The 25676-nt window shown below is 36.0% G+C and overlaps 1 protein-coding gene across 5 annotated transcripts in view; it reads left to right on the top strand.

The window, feature by feature from the left end:
- The window catches only part of HELZ (helicase with zinc finger), a 90920-nt gene that overhangs the window by 39574 nt on the left and 25670 nt on the right, over window positions 1–25676 (top strand). For 4 of the 5 annotated variants that reach the window (XM_075111693.1, XM_075111690.1, XM_075111694.1 and 1 more), the window contains 9 exons: window positions 437–770; window positions 6180–6310; window positions 8742–8921; window positions 9452–9556; window positions 15961–16139; window positions 17697–17815; window positions 19673–19818; window positions 22330–22477; window positions 25347–25530. In XM_075111693.1, the coding sequence (XP_074967794.1) occupies window positions 437–770; window positions 6180–6310; window positions 8742–8921; window positions 9452–9556; window positions 15961–16139; window positions 17697–17815; window positions 19673–19818; window positions 22330–22477; window positions 25347–25530 (1526 nt within the window). The remainder of the gene's footprint in view (window positions 1–436; window positions 771–6179; window positions 6311–8741; window positions 8922–9451; window positions 9557–15960; window positions 16140–17696; window positions 17816–19672; window positions 19819–22329; window positions 22478–25346; window positions 25531–25676) is intronic. The other variant, XM_075111692.1, reaches the window with a different exon arrangement.

The raw sequence follows: 25676 nt of genomic DNA, 5'->3' as shown, positions 1-25676 counted from the left end.
ATGTAGATTACGGTCTCTTGTGTGCAGCCTGGAAGAGGTACAAGAAATAAATAGGAATCTTACGCTGTTCTTTGCCTGCATGTCTTTTCTTGAATACCTAATATAAGCTTACAAACTATTTAAATAGACATTTTTACTGTGTTGGGACATGCACAGCAGTTCTAATTCAGCCTAAACTTATTTTGGTCTCAGAAAATCTAGCATTTGATTCTCTCTTGTGTGGGTTCTGTTTTTTTAAGTTTCATAGGCTATAATCAAAAGTAATATGTGTAAATGTCTGACAGCTACATACTTATGAAGGGCCAGTTTGGTTATGTTGGTTTGTGTTTAAAGGTTATACATTCAGAATGTAAGGCAGTGAATCTTAAGTCGGAATGCATGAAATTTCTGAATCTGAGAGCATTTTTCTGCACTGACTTGATGCTTTCTTACTTAGGTTCAATATAAAAGTGCAATTGCAGATTGTAGCAAGCTTCATGCTCACTGGTGTTTCTGGAGGTGCAAAGTATGCCCAAAATGGACAACTTTTTGGCCGCTTTAAGCTCACTGAAACACTTTCAGAAGACACTTTGGCTGGACGGCTGGTGATGACCAAAGTCAATGCTGTTTATTTATTGCCTGTCACTAAAGAGAAGTCAGCACAGACCCAAGGAACCAAAGAGAAGGTTTATGAAGCAGCTATTGAGGAGAAAACAAAGGATTATATCTTCTTGAGGGTATCCAGGGAATGCTGCGAAGAACTTAATCTTCGGGCAGATTGTGAAATGCAGGTAAGTCTGAGTGGAAGCGGTTTTGGTATGGGAACTGTTTGCATTGTGTCTGCTTTGGCTCTACCCAAAACAAATGCTTGAAGATATGAAAAGGAATTTTTTAATTCATCATCATACACAGAAAGCAGAGCATGGATGAGTATTTCAGGTAAGTGAAATATTTTTATATGTAAAGATACGTGTGTGTGTGTGCGTGCATGTGGTGTATGTACATATGAGTCTTATTATTTGGAAAACATTAATATTTTAGAACTTTCACAGAGTAAAAATACATTTTCATGAATTCAGTTTCTGGAAAAATTCTTCCGAGATAGTTAGGTATGGCTTGCAGATCTTTGCTTGTATATCTCACGGTTTTGAGAGTGTGATTTGTAAGCTGTCTTGGACATTGTTTTTTATGTCTCTGGTTCAAATACAAAGCCCTCTTTCTAGGGACTTGTAAAGGAAGGCTTTGTCTTATTTTTATTTTCCTGCAGGTAGGTGTTTGTTGGTAGTTCATGGGGTTTCTTCTCCCAGACCTACCCACCCTCTCCCCTCTCATTCTAAAACCACTAAATATATTGCTTACTCCTGCTGCCTGGACTTTTCTCCAGCTTATTCTTTCTGATGTGGCTTCTGTTGTTCTGTCCATCGTAGCTGTTCTCACCAGAGACCTCAGGAACCTTTTCATAATGGAGTCAAAGGCGGGAGTTTTCTATTCCTATTTCTTCTCCAAAAAAAAAACAAACCCAGAAACAAAAAATCTTTGCTGCTCTTGACACAGCCAGCTAGAACTTGGTCTTTGATAACTTGTGTCTTGGGCTCCTCATTTTGTGTCTTCTCGTTCTTCTTGTGTCTGTCTTCTCGTTCTTGTACCATTGTGGATTCCACTATTCGTTCCTCGGCCTGAGGTGAGATTAATTTTTAATATAAGGTCTGTTGAGATTATGAATGGGCCTTGGCCACTTCCTGCACTCAGAACAAATGGGATATTGTCCTTCAATGGAAGAGTCTTCAACTTAAAGTATCTCCTTGATGAAGATGGTGAGGGTTGATAGATGTAAGCATGAGGAAGGTAAATAAATGCTTTCATTATATGTATATCCTGTGTTTCAGAATTATAATACTTGTCCCATAGCTCTCACTCTGCTGACACTTATATCCAAGACAGATATTTACCTGTCCTGGAGGCATTCAGTCACAAAATAAGGAGTTGTAACACTTTTGCTAGAGAAAATTGCATTGGCAGTAAGATCAGGCTTTTGTTTACTTTACAGTTAACATGAAATGGGTGAAGATACTTTTAAAAATAAATTGTATAGTTTGCAAACAAGATAGTGCATTAGATGTAAATGCATGGAAGGGAGGACAAAGCTCCAGTTAAGTTAAATACTTGAGCTCCTCATCCATCTCCAGTGTGTGTCAGCTGTAGGCATCATGATTGATCTTGTTACCGAACAGAAATAAACACACATTAAGGTCACTGGCATTGCTTGAAATGGATGCATTTTCACCAACTGATTATCTCCTCCCATTCATTTTGTTTTGGGGAAGCATATGCAAGAATCCTAATGTCTTAATTTAACATGGATAATTGGTCTGGGAAGACGTATGTTGTTATGGGCTCTTGGCTTTGGGTTTTTTGTTGTTTTATTTTTTTCCTTAAGACAATAATTAAACTTACTAATTGATTCTATCAGAAACTCCACTGGAATGCAAAATGAGCTGGAGCTTCAGTAACTGGCTTATTTTTGTTTGAGTGTCTTAAGACTTCTCCTGAGGCAGCAAATTTATTCTGCATTAAAAATTGGGTCCTAAAGATATTTGTAAAATCATTTAGTACTTCATACATATATCAGTGAACTGGTGGTCAAATCCTTAAAGTGTTACCTATATTTTACTGAATTCTAATTGTGAGGAAATTTTTTCTGATTAAGTATTGACTGAAAATTTGGAAAGGGATCCTCAGGTTAGAACTGAGGATATTATAATCTGGATGTGTAGGATTTTTATTAAAGATGCTGGAAATGTTGCTGTGTCTTCAGTGGAGTTAGATTTCCCTATGTGATTCTTAAACAATGACAAATTTGCTTTTATTTCTGTAGGTTTTGGATAAATTAGGTGGCTTTGTTCCTTTCCTCTTCTAACAATTCATCTTGGAATTTTCCAGATCACTTGTTTGCCTGTTGTCCTGGCTTAACTATAATAAACACACAATTCTGCTTTTATCAAGTGCACCATTCATGGAGGTGGGATGAAGTGAGCTGGTGCTTTAAACCCCCTTGGCTGCTGCTCTTGTTGGTGACCAAACTAACATACGACTGTTTTATTTTTGGAGTGGTTACTCTGTTCTGTGTCCTCTTCTGTGAAACTGGCAATGGATTAACTTCCTATCCCACTGTTTTCTTATTGTGGAATATATATTAAAGCAGGTTACATGCCTCTCCTTCACAGATGGCCTCATTCAGTACTCTGCAATAGCAAATATAACTTTGATTCAATCCAAACTGGATTAAAACCAAAACAAATCACAAGCCATTAAAGAAAGCGGTGAATGCAGGTAGATAATAAGAGGTATTTAATGCTAAGCACCTTGCTTGGACTCCCAGAAGGGGCTATTAAAGTGTCGCTCAGATGAGTGTCACAGTTCTTCTGCCTTGAAATTATCATTGTTATGTTGTGTGGTCTTTTGTTAGCCTTGGATCTGTCTGAGGAAAGATATTTTTCCTGTATAGATCAAACTGTGAGGTTGGGACCATTGCCATTTGTGTGGAAGTCTTTTCCAAACATCTGCGGGACGTTGTTGGGCGGGCAAATTGGCACTGGGTAGAGATGGGTAGGGCAGAGCTTCGGAAGGCAGCTTGAGGTCCCCCTCGGGCAGGATGAGCTGGCACTGTCGTTCCTGACAAGTGCTAAAGCATGCTGCTTTTAAAGACCATGGTATTCACTGAGGTAGTGGATAGGCCTAAACTACACGGTGGAACAGTGGGGAAAAAATTATCTTAAAATTCATGTGTCCTATTTAAAAAAAGTTTTCCTAGCAGTTACGATTACTTTCATGAACTCCATGCTTAATGTTGTACAGATTTGTTACTGCCCTTTTCTTCAGAGTTATGGTTATACAGCTTGCTCTAAAATATGGTAGTCAAGATGAATATTTAATGCCTTCATATGTGCCAGAGACTGAAAGTTAATGGCTAAATTATCTACTGATACAAGCAAACATTGTTTATTTACAGCAAAGCTAGTGTTGATTTTACATGCTACATAATAATAGGAACAGTGTAATAGTTAGATGTACTGCAAAAAAGAAAATACTAAGAGCTGTGTTTTACAAATCCTTTTGAAGATGATCTTCAAGTAGTAAACGTTACTGGTGCACGAGAGGTTTTTTACAGGTGTGATCCCTATGGTAGGAAGTGACTTTGTGGGCAGATAAAGGAGTGTCAGGTCCAACAAATAGTTAAATCTAGAAGGCTAAATTATGCCTTCATATGAGGAATTTTCCTCCACAGGAGAAGGTTGATGGGAGAAGTTTGTATGGCTTTGAGGCCTGTTGAGTTTAGAAAAGAGATTATCTGCTTTTCTAACTTTTTCTTTCTTTTTTTTTTTTCCCCCACAAGTTTGCTGTCATTTTTGGATAACCACAGGGATCTTTAATACAACAAATTGGTTTTTTGTTGGCAGTATGTAAGAAAAACTGAATTTAGTTGACAAGGACTTTTTAAAGTCTTTATATAGTTGTGAGAAGAGATAATTACAAAAACATATTGTAGTACTGCTTTGTGTTTGTTGAACTTTCTGGTTGGTAGCAATAATTATAATGAGATTAAAGTGTGATTAAGTAAGAATGGACCGATTAATAGAGAATTAGTGGATGCTAGAGGAGAAAGTTAATAGATCTGAGACGTGGTTTTTGCTTTGGGTATGGGTGTACATATAGAATGGCTGCATCACCTCCGTGGTGTTTCTCTTGGCATGACATGGAGTCTTTAACTGTGGCTTTGTCCTGTCTCTTCAGCGGTGTGATGGTGCTGAGGTACCAGCTTCAGCACTTCTTTACTCTGATCCTGTTTTTCTCATCTGTTGATTGGTAATACAAAACCAGCTTCTCTAAAGTGCTCGTGAAAGCTATCAGTAAAGATGACCATAGAAATTTTAAATACTATTGGCACGCTTTCCAAGTGAACGAAGGGTGCTTTTCCAGACAGGTTGCTGTAATTTGGCTGGCTGTTAGTCAGCATGCCCATAGTTCATTGTAAATCTGAGAAAGGTACTTATTTCTCTTATTTAATCACAAAATGCTCATTAGAGTTGTAGCACAGGAGTTGCATGAATATTTAGTGACAGATAGCAACGCCCTGGAAAAAAATGAAAATGTATGTTGGTCACTTGAAGTTTTTCGGCAGCTTTGGGTGTTCTTATGCTGTTTTATATCAGTGCAAATCTGTGTCAAATTTTATATAAAGGCTTTTGTGTTAGTTGTTAACATTTAGTTCTTTGGTGCAATGCTCTGATCAGATTCATTTGTTTTTGGAGAGATTAAAAATTGCAAATTTAAATATGTGTAAATGATAATCTGAGTGAACTGTTTTTATGAATTGTTTCCCCAGGAGCTGCTTTTATCCAGTATTCAAATTTAGAATGTATTTTTTCTCTTTGCTCTTTTAGTATATGTATGTATAAACTAATGTCACTACCCGTTGTTCAGTTCTGAATTTAATCAGGGATGTTAACGTGCTCTGCATGTTGTTTCTGGCTTTGTACCAGGGTTTTGTTGTTATTATCTTTTATTTACTAGTATTAAAACCTAAGTAATTGAGAGAAAAAAAACCCGAATGTATTGATAAGCAAATAATTGTTACAAATGAACTTTTGGAGTGTTCTAATAATTGAATAAATGTCAAGTTATATTATTCCAGAATGTTTGACTAGAAATAAATAATGTTCGGGTTTTATCTCTGCTGGTAACACATCTGATTTATATAATCTGTTGATCTATAAAAATTTCTTGCCTGTCACTCTTTCAAGGCTGTTCTTACAATAAGGGATGGAAGCTTATATTTTTAAAAACAATATTTCAGGACAGTAATATTTTCTAGGAGTATTTTTTGTATTCCAAAAATAACACCAAGAATGTTTTCCCCTGAATTTTTTTCTGAAAGTACAGTGGAATCTAACCTTAAAAGTCAAACAACAAAATTACGTTAGAGAAAATGCTGTATTTATCTTTGCTTCAAAAAAGAAAAAAAAAAAAAGCAAGTTAAGTTTATTGCAGATCTTTTAATTGAATGATGTTTGCTGTTTTATTCTGAGAGTCAGTAGTTTGCAGGAAGATAAAAATGTACCACATGCAGCAAAGTTTGAGTGTTTTCTAAATTAATCATTTTTGGTTCACCTATTCATTTATTCATTCATTTTGTGCTGCAGGTTGAACTTCAGTTTCAGTTAAATCGCTTACCCCTCTGTGAAATGCATTATGCTTTGGACAGAATTAAGGACAACAGTATTTTGTTTCCAGATGTCAGCATGACTCCCACCATACCCTGGAGTCCCAACAGGTACAAGAATACACACACTTTAATATCAAAGATTGTATGGTAATGCGGTACTGAATTTCTCATAACAGATGGCTGAAATCTGCCCTAGAACAAGAAACATGCCTTGCTCTTCATTAATGGTGAGGATGGTTCAGAGAAAGGAGCGAAGCTGTTTGAAATAAAACAAGAGAAGCAATCCTCTGAGGACTAGAATCTGTTGATTGGTTTTCCCGGTGGTTGAGCTGTGGTTTTATAGGCATTGCAGTTGTATTGTAGCTGTAGAAAACAAATCTGCTATTGTTACACCGTTCTGCTGTTCTTCACTGAAAATATGCATGATACTTTATAGGAATGTATATACCAGTCACAAGGAGTTTGCTGTGCAGGAGCTCAAGCCTGCAGACTGCTGTGTGCAAGGAGCAATCCATTACTACTTTTTCAGTTTGATGCAATGAGCCCAAATTTGGACTGAGGGGGATGACTAGGAAAAGTGTGAGAATGATTCTTGGGAGGATCAGCATTGCATTTGCAAGCAGTCCTGAGATTCTTTGTGTTCGTGTCTTAGAGTTTTCTTTATGAAATTATAAACCCCTATGCTATATAAATACTTCTAAGGAAGCTGAAGACTGATGCAGTGAGGTAGTGAAAATAGTTTGTCTGAAAGAGGAAACTTAGGGAAGAGAAATGTGAGGCTCTGTTGCTAAGGGAATATGGTCAGTATTCTTGCTACATAGGGAAGGATAAAAGAGGCATGAGGTTTCTGTACTTAGAAACCAGGGAAATGAGTGGTATGTGGAACTGATAGCCTATACAGCATGCGAGAGTTGTGTGGTGTCTTGAAGGTGAGAATTAAGAGTGTGATTGTGATGCAGTACAAGTCAGAAGATAGCTCAAGGATTAAAAGGAAAGTGATCTGGCCAGAAACGTGAGACAGCGAGATGATGTAAGACAAAAATTACTGGAAATATTTTAGTTTGTCTTTGGAAGTGTAGGAAGAACAGAGATGATGAAAGGGTGGAGCAGTATTTCGGGTGAGGATGCTGCATTCATTAAAGCTTTGACAACAAAGGCAGAAAGAAGGGAATGGGTTTTCCATAGAGTTATACTGCAAAGCTAGTGGAGGTCAGTGGCAATCTTTTCACTGACTTAGTTAAGTTTTGAGTGAATCTTACAAGGAAGTAGTGTTTAGGAATAGTTTCGAAGTAAGCAGTGATTTCCATAAAAAGAAGGTAAGTCAAGTAAGCTAGAACTTTGTCTTCTCTGTATTTTGTCAGGAAATATAAATTTACAGACATTTGCATATTGGTTGTAGTTGATATAATTTATTTGTATAATTGTTTCATATACATAAAGGATATATATATTAGCTGTAGTTCAGTTTAAGTTAGTGTAATGACCATCTGGTGGCTTGGTTTGCCCTACCTAGAGATTCAGTACTTCTGACTGTCTGTCCCTCTGCTTTTCTTCGGTTTTTGTTTTACATCCTTACTAATATCCAGTATTTCCAAGAGTCTCTTGCCAGCTTGTTCTTCATAGCTGCCTTAGAAGTTAGGAATTCAGTCAATTCCCTCTTGATTTTACTCCCTGTTGCTAACTACGACTGAACAGAAACTTTCCCAGTCTGTAAGAAGCATAGTGCTTGTCCCAAAGCAGATCACATTACTAAAGTATGGCCATATGTGCAGCAGTGACAGGTGCTTTTTACTATGCACGTCTACTTTTAAATCTGTCAGTGGGAATGTTAAAAACTGTGACTACGAATCTTTAACCTCTTATGCTCATTGGAATTTTCTGAAAGCATCTTCCTCTTAATGCTGGTATCACTAGCTGGTTACAGCAAAAATCCTTTTTTTATGCTGCTTCCCCATTAGAGGTATGTGCTTTAATGATCTCAGAAAACAAAGTAAAGAGAAGTTTGTAGTTAATTGGTAGCCATTAGTTTTTAATTGTTTTTGAATTTTACCATAGATAATTTTTACTAAGACCTGGGGTTGTATAATTGTTGACTTTTAAACTTGTCCATGTAAATACTGCAGGGAAGAAACATAACTAATGTTACATTTTGCATAGTAATAGTAGAAAATCATTGTGTGTCTGCTTGCATTTGTTATCAGGTGATGGTGCAGCATACACTTTTTCTAAAATGTGTTCTATGCGGGTTAATTATTGATAGGTGAGATATGGTAAATTGAGTAGGAGTTCGATTCTTTTTGGAAAAAAAAAACCGCAGCTGATTTCTTGCAAATATTATCAAAGTTTTGTGATAGAAGCACAGGATGGTTTGGCTAGATTTGTTGATTTGTTTTGGTGTTCCTCAGAACGACACAATCAGTACAGTAGCATATAGGCTCTTTAATTTCTTTAAAGCTTTGAAATCTTACCTCACTGCATTTCTGACTGACAGCAGATTGTCATAGCTTGTTTTTAAACTCTGTTGCCTCCTTTTGCGCAGACAATGGGATGAGCAGTTGGACCCTCGACTAAATGCTAAGCAGAAAGAGGCTGTTCTGGCTATCACTACTCCACTTTCAATACAACTGCCTCCTGTTCTTATCATCGGTCCCTATGGGACAGGAAAAACCTTCACTCTGGCTCAGGCAGTCAAGCACATACTCCAACAGCAGGATACTAGGTGAGATGGGGCACTAAATATAAAGCAATACTTGATTAGCAGAGAAGGTGTAATTTTTAAAGTTAAATTCAAGTGAAAGGTAGAAATACAGAATTCCCATCCAGCTTAAAAAACAAACAAAACCCAAGCCATCCGTCATTGTTTTGAATGATAAAGTAATTTTATAGTTTTAGCCTGTATTTTTGTTTAGAACAAAACTAATTAAAATGGACAATACGTAGAATGACTGATTTGCTCGACGTGGAACATTTTGCAGTATGCTAGGTGATAGAAGCTGTTCCTTACTTAACATCAAGTCTAGATTAATAATCACAAAATAATTATTGAAAAACTGTTTGAACTTTAAATCTTTTCATAACTGAAGGATTTGAGTTAAAGGGCTGAATCATGCAAACTACAGTAGGTTAGTGACTAGTTTCATTAAGACAAATGTGCAGGAAGATGGCCACTGTTTCCTTTTTTTTGTATTCTACTGCTTTGAATTGTTTTCTGTTTCTTCATTGCTTTTTTATTTGCACCATTTATTCCAGCAGGATTCTCATTTGCACCCATTCTAATAGTGCTGCTGATCTCTACATAAAGGATTATTTACATCCATATGTAGAAGCAGGCAATCCCCAGGCAAGACCTCTCAGGTATTTTTTTAAGGCTTATTATGTATCTATAAAATACTATTCTTAAGAAAAGGTGTCTATAAAAAAGGTTAAAGAACTTTTCAAACTTAAAAGCATATTGGCATTACCAGCAGTGCTTTTAAAAACGTAGACTAAAAGGAACGTGAAACATTGTCAACATAATTTTGGGTCATTTGTTAAACAAAAATAAAGACATCCTTTTTTAAGCTTTTATTATTCTATTGATAAATGTGTCTTTCCTAATGAGCAAACTTTGGATATGCTCCTCTAAAAGCTACTATGATAAAATAAAATGAACTTTAATTGTATTTTAGTTCCAGAAAATTTTGACTCACAATGAGTATTTGGAAACTGGGGCTACGCACCTGGCTTTTTGAAGAAAAATTTTGATGTCATAGGAGCTACCTATTTAGAGAATCATGTAAAGGTAGTTTGGCCTCTTCGGATAAGTCAGTCTGAAGTCATTGTATATGTGGTTAAATGTACTTACCATGTGTATTTTGGGGAAATTAGTTAAGGAAAAACATGAAGAAATGGAAACTTTAAGAGCAAGGAGGGTAAACTTGCATAGAAATAGTTAAGGAAGATTTATTTATGGGCAGAAACCCGCCCCTGGGAATATTCTGCACAGTAATCAGAATACATAATGTATACTGCTAGCTTGGTATATATTTTTAAAATTATGGGCATCATTTTCTGAATGCCAATGTGTGAGTTTATTATATTACTCAGAAAATTACTCTGTATGTTTACTTGGTAGCTATTAAAAGCCATCCTGGACTTATATTTTATGCAATGCCAATAAAGGCGATGAAGTTATGTGAAAGGGTTAGATTTACAACAGGTGTAAATTCTCTTAGGTTTGCTGGCTTTAGTTGCCATGTGACATTTTACAGACACTGAGGATCTGGCCAAGGAAAAGAAGGCAGCTTATTTTTGAAAAGTTACCTTTGATCTGGTTGTATTTTAACAATTGTCTGAAGGTGATTTGTAAAGCACTTTGTGATGAAAAGCATTATGATGTCTTAATTTTGTGGTTGCAAAAAATGTGTCTAGTTGACACTTTTTGGAATATTGAAGTGTGATGTAACAGAGCAAGGAGTTAAATATGGTTTTATTGTGGTTGCCAGGCTTTTGCTACTTTCTTTTATGTGCTGTAGTTAACTGTATAGTGCAGTCTCAGAAATACTTACGAAAACGATACATAAACAAAAGTGGTATTTTTCTTATCGTTAAAATATATACATGTATTTGCCAAGAAAATTACAGCACATAATTTAAAAGTCACTGAATGTTTGAGTTTAAGTATAATTGTCATATAAATTGTTATGAATCCTTCAGAAAGTGCTGCGGTAGATTTTATGATATTGTTCAAATAGTCATGATACCTCTATGAAAAGTTAAAGTTTTAGAAAATGGAGGCACCTCTGGAACTAAGTATATATATCTATGGATCCACAAGTATGTATGTTTTCAAATAAAAAATATTGCATATAATTGAAAAGCATATGTTTGAAAGCATGTTGACCTGCTCTGGCAGGAGTTAGAGGGTCAATTTTTCTGAATTGAAAGCTAGAGCTATGTGAGACTTGCAACCTAAAATCAATTATGGATCCGTTACCTTTCTTACTGACTGTTGCCAAGATACATTTTCAAATTAATATCATTACTGTTAGTTTAAGCAGGATCCTCTGAACCTCTTGCAGTATTTTAAAGGAAACATCAAGTGGAGTAGAAGCAGTTAATTATCAAAGCTGGATGTGCTACTTGCAGAGTTTGATGTGTTTATAAATGGCTGAATAGTTTGCTTTAGATTTTTTTCTTATTTACTCTACAAGTGATGAGTTGGGTGTACAGTATCCTTGCTAAAAATATTTCCATAGCTTAGTGGGGAACACCATAGTATTTATGTTGTTTATAAAGAAGGGAAGCTTAATTATTTAACATTGAGTACTGAGAACTGTGTAAATATTTTTTCTAAATTTCTGTGGGTAAGATGTACACTAAATAAATTACCCTGTCAATGATGTGACATAAAAGTTTGAAGCCCAGAGTTTTGGGGTTTTTGTTTAAATATCATGTTATAAATTAATATTTTTTCCTAACAAAATAACTTTCTATGCCCTTTGAAAAATGCAAAGTCGGAATGAACACAGAGAATTTATGTTGAGTCTAAGTTCTGCACCTAAATAAAATACCAGTGAAGCCTGAAAGCCAAATTCTGATGCCCATAAACAAATTCATACCCAGAAAAAAAGAGAAATGCCCCTGGGTTTGATTAGATGATTCAACTGTATTAGGGGCACGCTCCAAAACCTGACTTACTGAAGAAACTTGTCATTGAAACAGTTTTGTTATAGTTATGTAAATAAATGCAGAAGTGTTTTGGAAAGGAAAAAACCCAACCCTAACCTAGTTAGGAGGAAAGAGCCTTCAATTAAGTGCTTCTGTTAGGTGCTAAGGCACTTAAGTGTGGAGAAACAAGCACCTTTAGATGGTGAATCAGAGCCATAGGAGGTAATAACTGGCTCCTGATCTGTATACCCCTTTACTCTGTAGATGTGCTTGTCTCTCTCCATCAGCCGCTAGAGCCTTCAGAGGTAGGCTGCCGAGGTAAGCGCTGCAGCCAGATACTTCAGGTTATCACCGTCTCCTAAAAACTCCAGTCAAGACGTAGGAAGCAGATAGCAGTGGTTTCTCTGTATGATTCTGGGCATACAGTGATTGAGGTATCTACTGTTTATTACTCTTAATTTTCTTCCATATTTCAAATTTAGTTGTACCGATATACTGGTTTTGTATGTAATACACAGGGGTGTACTGTACTAGGGGAAAAGGAAAAAAAAAAAATATCTGTATTTTTAGTAATTTTGTTTATTTCTAAATATGTTATTGCTGCCTATCAGCTTGACAATGTCAGAAAATAACTTGATTCTGTTTAAAATATTTCAGCTGAAACCTCTTCAGTTGATTTTAAAAATATTTTGATCAAGTACTACATGTAGCCTGAAACCACGTAGTTTTGGTGTGTGGTTACAGGATCAGGAGATACCCAGACTATAAAAATTAATCAATCAAAGCAAACCAGAGTTTGAATTAAAAAAAAACCCAAACCAAAAACCCAACAGTTTTTAAACGACCATTGCTCTTTTTTCTAAATTGCCTGGAATGAAGTTCTCATACTGAAAACAGTATTAATTTATCTTATCAAATGTTAGTTTGTAAAATAAATGCCTCTTTAGCTGATTACTTTTCCTCCTCAAACTCTAGCTTCTGTCATGCCATCCTCAAAGGAAGATTGATTTTAAAAGTTAATTTTCAGGTTGTAGAACAGGTTCTTCGCATGTTTTCTGCATCCCAAGGAACGTACTTGTTTGTGAGAATGAGCCTTGCTTTGGAAGTTAATCAAAAGAAATGGAAGAGGGAAATCGGGTGCTTTTAAAGTTTTCTTTACACTTCTTGGGACTACTTAGAATTTCTTTTTTAATGGTCTTTTAACAGAGGCATGAAATGTGACTGCTAGATTCTTTTTCCTCCAAGCTTCTGTGTTCTTTTTGCTTGAGGGATTTCAGGTGAGAAATAACTGCACAAAATCTGAGGAGCTGGGATTGGAGTTTGTCCAAGAGGAGTCCTTTGGAGCACAACCTGAAGGGCAAATCCTGTCCTTGTTACTACAAACTAGGAGGAGTTAGTGTTTTCCAGTTCAGAACAGGGAAAAAGAAGTTTTGATGAACTTCAATTTAGTTCCCATTCACTCTGTTGTAAGGATTCATGAGGAGTAGAAGTCGCTTTTGTAGGACAGGAGTGCAAATGAAACTCTGTTTAGCCTCCCTCAGAGGTTCTGGCTCTACACCTCCCCCTTTATTAACTTTTAGAAGTGTATTTTAAGTAATTTAGGAGCAGTCCTAGCCTGAAACATCAACAAGGAAATCATAGTGAATCTTAACTACTGATATAAATTCACTACTTTTGCACATAGTCTATTCTACACCTTGATACTTTGATGGAAATTTATCAATGGAAGCAATGCATGAAAGATAAGGAAATACTCCATTTGGCTGACATTTAATAGAAATATTTGGGCAAGTGTCTTTTTTGATGTAATGGCTGGGAAGTTGATGGAAGCATAGATAGGTTAGATGGCAGTTTGTTCCATTCTTTGGCTCCACAGAAGTGAAGGCTTTTGGTGTAGGTACTCATATATCTGTAGATTTGTAGATATTTGTAGATATGTAGCTATAGATATTTGTGTTACCCATTTTTGTAATGGGTGCCTCTAACTTTAAGAAAAAAACCCTAATAACAAAATTACAGGAGATTTTATTGGCCCAAATTGCACCTGAGAAGAAAATACCTTTTTCAGTTTGGCTCACTTACATCACAACATTTTTCGAAGTAGTCAGATCTGTCAGGTGTTTTTATGCCAGTGGTGAGTAATGGCTCTGGGATACCTTTTTGATCTCACATCAAAATAAAAGAAATTAATGGGTAAGCAGCAATGCAGTTTGAAATGCTGTCAGCCAATCTGTGAGTCACACATAGCTGAATTTTTGTAATAAAAGACAGTGCATGGTATAATAATGGCTAATAACCATAATATTTTGCATTTCAATTGCACCTTTCATCCAAGAATCTCAAAGTGCTTTACAAACATAAACTCACAATAAACTCATTAATGCTCACAGTACTCCTGTGAGATGGTAGGTAAGTATTACCCTCAGTTAACATTGAGAAACTGAATCCCATAAAAGCTGACTGAATGGCTGGGATAGATAGAGCAGGGGTTAGCTTGCTCCTACTACCTTGTTCTAGCTGTTAGGCCATGCCTTTGTGTTGTTACACTGACGTAATAACAGTTTATCAAATCAAGCTTATCAGTTTGATGGCTGATAAGAAATAAATGTATTGGGGTGACATTAGAAGGTTCTTTGCTCCGAGAATGCCTCAGGAGTGTGTTGTTCGCTCCTGTGCCGAACGCAGTCTTGACTGGAGTTACCTTTGGTCACAAAGTGTCGGTTTTGGTTGGGTTGTGTTGTCAAATTAAAAGCTATTCAGAATACTGCAGAGTGTTTGTACCTCTTTGCATTTCATTTTGTGCTTATTCTCTAAAATGGACATTGTATTTTCACAAACCAAGTTTATTATCATCCTAATAATTGTTTCTCTCACGTTACATGGAACCAAGCTGTAATTTTCAAACATAGGTGGACATGTGATATCCAAAGTCTGGCCAGTGCAATCATGTTTTGCACTTAGGTGCATAATTACACTTTGCCAAATATTTTATTAATGATTTGGGGTTTGTAATATGGGCGCGGGAGAAAATAATCAGAAGAAAATAAATAATGAATAGATAAACCAAACAGCATTAAATCCCATATTTAAAACTGAAATTAGTTTGAATCATTTTATCTTATTTGCTTTGGAAATAAAATAACTTCAGGTATTAATATCTGTACAATAGTTTCTTGTAGTTTTAAGGTTCCACTTCAGATTCACAGTTCATACTTGATACAGTTTATATTTTTGAGGAACAATCCATAGAGGAGCCGTTTGACATCTTTATCCAGATCCTCAGCTGGTGTGGTTTGGTATATTTCTGTATACCTCTGTGGAGTTACCTGGACTGTTTTCTGGCACACACTCTGTCTTCCCTGTTCCTCTTCCACTAAGCTAGACTGGCTGTAACATTTCATCACTTCTCAAGAAAAATTCATCACTGATCTCATTATATGGTGATTAAAATTATCTTATGTGTCATGGGAAGATATTTGAAGTCCAGTGCTTTGCTGACAACGCCCTGGTATTTTAGACTCTAGTTGTCCTTTTTGGCATGATTTTCTCATTGTTTTATACAGTGTATCATAATTATGGCCCTGCATGATAAAAAGATGAGTATACTTCCTGTTTGGTTTTTAGAACTCAGAAGGCATATAGTATGTGTAAAAGGAAGTACAGGTTTTTATTAATGTTTTTTGAAATTTTTTATTTAAAGATCCTGTGGCTGCCGTTGATGAAACGTGCAGACTACTGCAACTCTTGTCAGTTCCAAGTCTGTGGGCTATATTTATATTTCAGCTGAGGAAATACTTCTTTAAAATGAGTTTATTGATAGTTTAGAATGAAATGGACGTTAATGTGAGGGTCGCAGAACTTAAGTGTATGAAGAATTTATAGATTTTCGTATGTGAATTAATCCTTGGTAGCTGTTCATGTATGTAGTATTGCACCGCAGCAAAGAATGGAAGGTAAATCCAAGGCATTTTAGCATGCAATTCTGCACAGTTGTGATGTTTTGCTTCCTGAAGATTACTTTTATCAGAAGACAGACTATTAGCATTTGAAATATTAGGCTGTCATTGTGTTCAAACTGTATAGAAAATAAGACCTTTTTTCTTTTCTAGGGTATATTTCAGAAATCGCTGGGTAAAGACTGTCCACCCAGTTGTGCATCAGTACTGTTTGATCTCAAGCACACATTCCACCTTTCAGATGCCACAGAAAGAAGACATTCTTAAGCAACGAGTAGTAGTTGTTACTTTAAATACATCACAGTATCTATGTCAACTGGATCTTGAACCAGGTAAGATAATTTCTAAACAAGAAGTTTCCATGCTTTGAGAATTATCCTCTTACCAGTATCCGTTCTTTACCCAATTCTTTGAACTGGTAAAAAATAAACAATGATAATCTTAAAATGATCTCTTTTTTTATGAATAAATGTTTATTACAAAGTTATAAACTGCTGGCATTCAAATAAACCTTTTGCTTATTCTGTTCTTCCTTTAATTAAATAAGTAAATAAGCAGCACTATCTGTGATCTGATGTTTCTGAGATCCAAGAGAGAAAATTCTGTTTGAGATTCTGACTTTGAATATCATGCTCATTAAGGTCACTACTCAGTGGAGCATGTAAGCATAAATACACACAGAGAGCTTTTTTCTTGTTTTGTGAATTGTTTAGCTTTGCAAACAACTCCCTCACATACAAACCCATGCTATGTTAATGTGATACTTCTAGGGTTGTTTTCTAAACTGAAATATATCAGGCTGATTTTTTTTTTAGGGGCAGAGGCTGCTTAGCGTTTATTGTTTTCTTGATATCCAAATGAAATCCATCTCCTTTTTGGAGAACGTGGTACTCCGTTGCAGAAGTTGTTATGATTAATTTTTTATGGCTATGATTAGGCATTGTTGCAACAGAGAAAACTAACATGGAATTTATGGTAAATATTTTCAGGTCTTTAGATGGAAGTAATGGCTTTGGCAGCGAGCTCTGTACAGTCATGCCATAGTAATGTGTCTGCAGCTGTATGAAATTACTGTTTTCCAAAGATTTTAATGCATATAATCTTAATTGGATGGTACACTAAGTCCTCTAATACTTTGTTTTAAACCTTAATATATATCAATGCTTATAAAAACTCTTCTATACCTATCCTGAATTTACATTTCATAAAATGTAAGAATCCTGTGGCCCTTCCCCCCCCCCCCCCGCCAAGTGCGTGCTATCCAGTGCACAGATTTCCCTCCTCCCCTTGCCCCCCAAGAAATCTTTTGGTCCAATATTATAATAAGATTGAATTTAAATTTTCCTTCAACTTCTGTTCCTTTTTTCCCCCCCTATGTTCCTTAAAGCCCATAACCAGCAAAGTGCTCAGGTATGTGTGCAATTTTAATGAGAAATTTAGTATATAAAATAGTTAATAGGACTCAGGTACATGAGGAAGTCCTTTTCATTGTCATTGTCCAAAGCTCTTCAAGCCTGATGAAAGGATTTTCAGAACTGAGAAACCTACTGAGGGAGGTCTGCCAAGAGGCATTTCTTCTTGGTATAAGGAGAGGTCAGATAAAACACTTTATAACTTCATGTATATCATAAGAAAGAATCAGATTTGTGGGCTACTGCTAATGTCACTGGCGATCTGTTGACCACTGTTGGTCATTTGATGGGTTTGAAAATTGTTTGTATGGTTTCTGGTAGCTGCTAGAAATTAATTTGTATAAGCCATACTGAATTTTTTTTAGTTTTGGTTACTAGCAGAATACAGAACTTTTAGTGCAATTTCTTGTATTGTTATCACTGTTTATTTTTTCGTCTTTCAAGTTTCATTTATTTGTTGATATATCTGTTTTACAGGTTTTTTTACACACATTCTGCTAGATGAAGCTGCGCAGGCTATGGAGTGCGAAACTATCATGCCTCTAGCGTTAGCTAATAAAAACACAAGAATTGTCTTGGCTGGAGACCATATGCAGGTAAGAGCTATAGAATTTTTCAATGTAAAGTGCTTCTGTATAATAATTTGTATTTAAATGTTTAATATTTATTTAATAATAGTAATTTATATATTTAATTTAAGGTATTTATCCTGCTCCAAATTTCTGTGGTATATGAATACCTCATAACCTCTAATGTAGACTCACAGTATTTCTGCTAAGTAGAATATGCCGTTGTCTCCATTTTTCAGTAAGGGTATTGAGGCACAAAGTGTGTGAGTCGTCCAAGGTTACACAGGAAATCTGTGATAGAACAGGCTTTGGCGTGCTCAACCACTGAACTATATGCAAGTAAAATTTCGTTTTAAAGAGGGAGACGGATAAATTTTACTGGCCATATAATAGATGGGGAAGCTAAGGAAAATTCAAGGGATGTTATTTGCATAAGATAAGGGGATAGTTATTATGGTCACGGTAGGAGTTTCTCTTACTTTTTATAACTGGTATTCCCTATTGATTTCTGAAAGAATTGAAGAATATGGAGAATGTGTAGTATGATTTAGACAACTATTTTTTAATTAGAAGCATCATAATTTGCTAAGAATTTGAACAGGTAAGAAATAGGAGATGGAAGCTAACGAGTGCCTTGGTGTTACTGTGATGTGCTTGGTTTAAAGAGTTTAGAAGAGGTTTAAATGCTGATTATGCATGTCATTTCGCAGCCTGTAGGCATGAGGAAGCATGCTCGGAAAAGTCAACCTTACTGGCTTTGTTGATTTAGGCCAGATATATTTGTTTTTTATAGATTTGCCTTTAATTCTCTTGGCATTTCACAATAACAATAGAATGAATGTTTGCTTTGGTATAGTAATAAACTTGGAGTAGTGTTGCCACCTATGATTTAATACTACTAGATCATTTCAAGTCATATCGTAGTAATCCCAAGGACTGGAATAGTCCTTTTTAAATACAGATCTCAAAAGTGCTTTTTAAGAGACTGGAATTCTTACCACTTCAGGCTAGATAGCATCAGCCCAGCTGGATGGCTAGTCTTGACTTGGCCTGTGTGTCTCAGGCAACATGTGTAAAGAGATGTTCTATAGCTCAGGTTCTCACAGAAGATACTCTATGAGGTATCCAGTATTTAAATTTCTGAAACTGGTATTTATCTGATTTGAAACTCAGAATCTGAATCACATGTATTCAGAATGACAAGTGGATTGGCTTGATTTCTAAATTTTAAAATTTTATTTTAAAAATATTTTTTCATCATCTTTGGTTCTATTTTTCCTGCTGTAATAGATGATGTCTTTATTGCTGAACAAGCTCAGTAGTAGTTTAGTGTAATAGTGACTAGGCCACTTGGGTTTTAGTTCTTCCAATGACTTTCTATTTAACTTTTAAAAACTGTGTTACAAATTTCTGTATTTTCTGATCTGTACTGTTTGTGGTAGTAACTGAACTGTGAAGTGCTTGTCAGAGTAATTGTGTAATGTCATTCAAAACACAGTTTTGGTTTTTAAAGTTTTGGGTGTCTTTGGGTTTATTTGTTTTGTTTTGGTATTTTAGTTTTTTTTTTCCTGTCAAACAGCTCTCTGCTTTGAGTAATTCATCTGTGCAAGTCACAAAGAAAAAACTTAGATATAAGGGTTCTTTCCTCTTTACATAGTTACTGAATGTTTTATTGTCCTTTAACAGCGTGCTGGTCTTTTGTCACTTTAACGGTAGGAATGGGCATTTCTATGGAATAGCCATGGTATATGTCTTCCAACTATGAATGTGCAGTAAAAGAGAGTTTTCATTTCTGTTTTGATGCAAAATACGTATGTTGGGAGCATGAAATTCCAAGTCCGCATATTTAGTTACATTTTCTTTGTGTGTGTGTGTCTATTACAGCTCAGTCCTTTTGTCTACAGTGAATTTGCCAGGGAAAGAAACCTTCATGTTTCATTGCTTGATCGGCTCTATGAGCACTACCCTGCAGAATTTCCATGCAGGATCTTGCTGTGTGAGAACTATCGCTCCCATGAAGCTATCATCAAGTAGGTGTGAACTTTTTCACTGTATCATGCTCTTCTTTGGTGTGACTGAACAAAACAACTCTGAGCCAAGCACAACAGAATGAAGAGAGAAGCATTATGTGTTTTCTCTAATGAAATCTTAGTTGTTTCAACGTTAATTAGTAGAGTAATTCTTTGTTACTAGGATGAAATTTGGTCTCCTAGAACAGACGCCAGGGGTTCAGTTAGTTGTATTGCAGACTCCTCATTCAGGTGTGGATGCTTTGGCTGCAAGACTTGCACACTGAGCAAAAGAAGAGCTAACTTACCCTTTTTAACTGTTAGGCAGTATATTATAGAGGGTCTGTGTTTCTTTGAACTGTTCCAGAATTTTAGAATTACTGGGGGGGTAGATTATCTTGGAACAGTAAGTTATGTGCAGCATAAGGAACGTATGGATATACAACTATGTAGAGAAAAAAACAGGTCAAATTTTGGGCATGTTTATTCCCTGTTGTCTTTTTTATTACTTCTTTCAAGACACATTAATCAGTGGGTTTGCATTTTTATGCTATGATAAACTAATGGCTGCTAGAGTAATGAGCTCGTCTGTGAGCTGTGCTAGAAAGAGTAAGTGCAATCATGGGGAAAAATGCTAAAGTTTAAATCCTGGCTCAAATATGTACTGAGGAATGTTATGTTGGTATCCAGTCATACTAATTAGGTTATCACTGTGTTCAAAGCAGAAGCAGAAGTATTTAAGTGCTCTGGGGAATCAAAGTGGGAATGTAGCATATTTTGTTACACAGCTTGATCTGTCTTCATTTTATGGACTTTGTAATTATAGACTGAGTGATGCTAAATTTCTTACACGTTTCCTGAAATTATAAGTTGGAAATGAGAGAGAATCTGAAAAGGAAGGGATTGTTTCAGCTTTTGGTTAGAGACCACTTCCATGAAATTTGCCTCAGAAAGATCATGAAAATTTACTTTAGCAGTTGGAGTTCAGACAGTGAGTTCCTAAGAAGATCCACTGTGTTGAACACAGAGGCAAGGATTGCAGAAGTACCGCTGGGCTAGTTGGCTGTCTAGTGGAAGTCCAGTGTGCCGAATTCCGCTAAAAGTATTGCTGTGTGAAGTGAAACCTGCTAAACAGTCTGATGGTGGTCCATTTAGGAGATTGTCTCAACTCTACTTTTTTTTATAATGTAGAATTTTCCCTGACAAATGGGACCATGGCACTTGAGACAGAAGTAAGTGTAGGAAGATGGTTCATGGTGGGCTCATTAATCATACCTACCTAACTGAAGTAGAGACCAAAAGAAATTAAAGAAAGGACAAGCCATTAGTTCAGCGTGACTTTGGAGCTGTAATTGGAAAAAACAGGCCTTGTAGAAAGGGTGTTTTATTGTTTAATGAGAATGCATTACTAAGAATTAATTTGTGGAAGAAACAGTTTTGCGCACTGGCAGCAGTGGACTGCTGTAACTCGGTCCACAGAAGAGTTGCATATTCAGGATTCCCCGGTGTAAGCCAGTTCTGGTCAGTAGCAGGCTGCAGTTGTTTGATGATGATTAGGTAGCAGACTAGTTTCTCTAGCTTTTTCATGACCAGTGGTTTACATCTTAAGCTACAATATTTGGAAGCCTGGCAGAACTCGGTGGGCCCACTGGCTGCACAGTCTCCGGCTTTTGTTGTCTTCATGTCAGGCTACATTCATGTTACTGCATCCACAGAGATTTATGCAAAAGGCATTAAGGTTGGAGGCTGAGAATTCAAAAGTTAGTTTATACCAGAATTCACTAATTAATGAAAGCCAGTACATTGGCTTAGCTCTACTGTGCGTGCAATAGTATACAGTACTTACAGTACTACTGATAGTAATCTGCAGTCTCTTCTTGCTGGCTTTTTGTCTTGTTCCATTCAATTTGCCTTCTTCCCTCCTGCTTTTTACCACGAAAGTAGTTCTTGCCTCATTTATTTTTTCAGTAAGCCAGCTTCTGTAATGCCTGCTGCCAGCAGAGGAGGTTTGTTCTGGTTGTGTTTCTGACGACTAGCAGCACAGATTGGTCTGGAGTGGAAGTCACACAGGAAAAGCTTGCTTGAAAGCTGAACGCTTGGCCTGCATTATGTGTAGTGTTCATGAGATTTTTAGTAAATTTATCTTCCGAGTTCAATAACTCTTAACTGATGTAAGCAGGCTCATTGTCCAGGCAGTCTGGGGAATAACACGTCCCAGACAGTGAGTGTTCCTTTTGCCCGGTTTCAAGCCACCAGAACTTCAGAGTGAAACATTAGTGAGAATGTTAGTAACTTTGTTAAGCTTTAGATTAGAACAAAATACTGCCTTTGTAGGAAAAGTGTTGGAAAAGCATATTTTTAGTGCCTTCTGCTCCATCTGTAGTATTGAAATATCAGTTCAGAGAAATCACTTGAAGATGCCGAATAGTAATCAGCAGTTCTGTTTTCCTTATGAAGTATTTTGTGATTGCATATTTGATCAGTGAGCTCATATGTAGACTCCACATTTTATTCTGTTTTGCCTTGTTACAGTTACACGTCTGAACTTTTCTATGAAGGCAAATTGATGGCAAGTGGAAAGCAACCAGCACACAAAGATTTCTACCCTTTGACTTTCTTCACAGCACGTGGAGAAGATGTGCAAGAAAAAAATAGTACGGCTTTTTACAATAATGCAGAGGTAACTCTTTGGCTTTATTCTTGATTGTTTTTTTAAAGCTCCCCTCCTTCCACATTTATTGGTTTATGCTCATTGTAGGTGGAAGACATAAATTGTCCTCTGCTAGGAGAGAGGAACTTGGAGTTTGTGAAACATGAACTAGTGAACATCACAATTGTAGTAAACATTTCCACTAATTTATCTTCCTTTTTTCTTTGCAAATTGCAAGCTGCATATAGGTCTCTCAGGCTCATTCTTCAGGATGTCTTTCCTGATAATTTTTGTGACATTCTGATGGATGTATCTTAGCAACTGAGAGTAACTGCAATTTGAAGTAAAACTTAGATTTCTTTGACTGTTGTAGAAATGTTCCCACTCATATATGAAATGTTACTCCAGAGGACTCTTATTTGCTTTAATATTCTTTAGGATTGGTGTCTAACTGATCAAGTACGGATGAGATTTTTTTCTTGGTGGGTACTTATTCTGAATATGTTTGTTTTCACATAGATTTATTTGTATTCTTCAAAAATTACTTTCCCTTTCATTCCTTCCTTTGAGTTAAAAACAAACAAACAAACAGAAAAAAACCACAACAAACCAACCCACAAAACCAATCAAAACCCAAACATTCCCCATACCCTCTGCCCTGGACTTGGTAATACTTTTTATAGTGGAAGATGCCTTTTTCCAGTCACCTCAAGTTAGGGAGGGGTTGACCCAATTCCTTTTTTTTTTCCCCCCACCAAAAAGATGTCTTAAGGAATATCCTTGACATTTAAAGAAAAACAAAGAAATACCATTAATTTTCTCAAACTTCTGAGGAATTTTAACTGAAGTTAGGTTGCAGTTTAGCAGCAGTGTTTGTTATTAAGCACTGCAGAGCTGTCTGTGCATCATTTCATCTGATGCACAATTTTCAACCCTTTTATCATTATCATGCTGCACTTGTTATGCATTCTTTGATGTATTAAAATATCTACTTAAATAAGAAGCTCCAATGACTTCTGGACACACCACTGAAAAAAACTGAAGGCACCTGACTACTTTTCATTAATCTACTTGGATTGCTTTGCCATTTAAAAGAAGTTGTAAAAAACCTAAAAATATCTTCAGTGGCCAAGTAACTGCCTGAAAATTGTGAGTCATTAATAGCTACGGGCAGAAATGAAGGACAACAGCTGCTTAAACACCAACATGAAAAACTGAAATTCAGAAGATGAGGGAGATTATTTTCTGTGTGACCCTTAATGGACGTTTGCATTGGGCATCTTATGGTTCATTGGTGCCTATATTACAAATTGCCTGGGAAATATACTTTTGACCTCTTTGGTCTTAATTCTGAAATTTCCCTATATGGTGTTAATTCTGAGTACACATCCAGAAGCTATATGCTTTCAGAAAAGCTTACCAGAATACCTGCAAAAGATTATATTTGTTTTTATAGATATCAAAGTTTATTTTAATATCCTTTGTCAGTAGAACTAGCTTTTAAATCAAGAATTTATGTTGCAAAAAGTTATATTCAGGACTTGCTCAAAAACAGCCACCCGAAAATCTGAAATTATAAAAGATAAACTATTTGTGACTTTTTAAGGATGAACAGATTTATTTTGGCATCTAATGTAATGATTCCTCCTGATTTTTTTTAAATTCCTGAGTTTATTGAAAAACTTTTCCAGTTTAATTTTAAAAAAATATATCCTTAAATGAGAACGTGTGTCACGTAATCAGATCTTAGATGCTAAGAAGTCAGCATGAAACAACAGATTTTTAACAGTTGGGCACTACTATGCTTTATACTATTGTACATACCCATTGTGATTTATATCACTTTTCATGTTCCTGAAATGCCCATAAAAGTCCCCAGAATTCCCACTCACCAATTTGAACAAGAGATCATATAAAAGCTAGGAGCATTAAATTTATTTTTAACATCCCCTTCCCACAGCTAAAGATAATTGGATGAATTGGGAAGAAAAGAAAGTTAAGAATACTCGAGGTTCTCTAGGAAAGACTATCTCCCTAGCTTCCATTAAGAGGCTGAGCTTGCGTTTGTGATGCTGTAGGAAAACTGCATTCATCAATTATCGTGCTTTAAATAGCTGGATAAATATTTATTGAATGGCATATTGAAGTTTATTAAATGATGTCTTGAATGTAAATGTTAAAAACCCAAACCAACCCACAAACCTTCCATAAAGTAGTTCAGAAATACCTTCTGCAGTGCAGTATCTCTGTTCAGTGTGTTGAAACAGAAGCTGCTATGCCTGGCACCTTGTGGCAGGAGGTTACTTTAAGCCTGACTCATCACAGGAGGAGGTTTTCAGTTTTTATTACTCATTAGTCTTTTCAGGTAGCACACCTAACAGTTGATGAAAAATCTGAAACTCCTGATGGTATCCTTTGGAATGGGAAGTGATTGTCCTCTGGTATCGTATTTTTTTCTAGAGTTATCAAACTCTAGTATGACATATTAAATCCAGAATAAAAATAAAATAATCCCTATTTAGGCAGTATATTTACTTACAGAAATTAGATAAAGTATGATAAGAAAGGCTGTACTGCGCTTAATGTTTTTGTAAAAACATAAGCATGAATATTAAGGTTATTAATATAATTTCCCAGCTTGTACTTTAAAGGTGATTTTTTTGTGGGAGAATTTTTATTTCGAGATTAAAAAAAGGTACTGTGTAGTAAATATATTGTTTTAATACATGATATTTTAGAGTATCACTATAGAATGCAATTGTATAATTGCTTGTTCAGTAAGGCTCTGTAATACTGTGTCATGTAAATGTTTTAGAGCTTTAAAATTCAAAGTCTCTTTCCATATCAAACAATGATCTCCAGTGGAGCATACTTTTAAGAATTCTGACTTTCTTTTAAGGTGTTTGAAGTAGTAGAGCGTGTTGAAGAATTAAGAAGAAAATGGCCTGTTGCCTGGGGCAAATTGGATGATGGCAGTATAGGTGTCGTAACACCTTATGCTGATCAGGTGTTCAGAATTCGGGCTGAACTTCGGAAAAAAAGACTGTCTGATGTCAGTGTAGAGAGAGTGCTAAATGTTCAGGGTAAGTAATAGTTATATGTCTCAAAGATATGCTAAGGAAGTGAAAAATGTGACTGGTGAACTTAAGTCTGACTAAATAGTCTTAAACCGATCAGAACAGAAGAGCGCTGTGATACAGCCCATAAAGACCAATGTATCAAAATGAAA

This window comes from Phalacrocorax aristotelis, chromosome 16, assembly GCF_949628215.1.
Source record: "Phalacrocorax aristotelis chromosome 16, bGulAri2.1, whole genome shotgun sequence".
Classification (NCBI taxonomy): domain Eukaryota; kingdom Metazoa; phylum Chordata; class Aves; order Suliformes; family Phalacrocoracidae; genus Phalacrocorax; species Phalacrocorax aristotelis.
The sequence above is the reverse complement of the archived record's forward strand: the minus strand, read 5'-3'. Positions and strand labels throughout refer to the sequence as shown.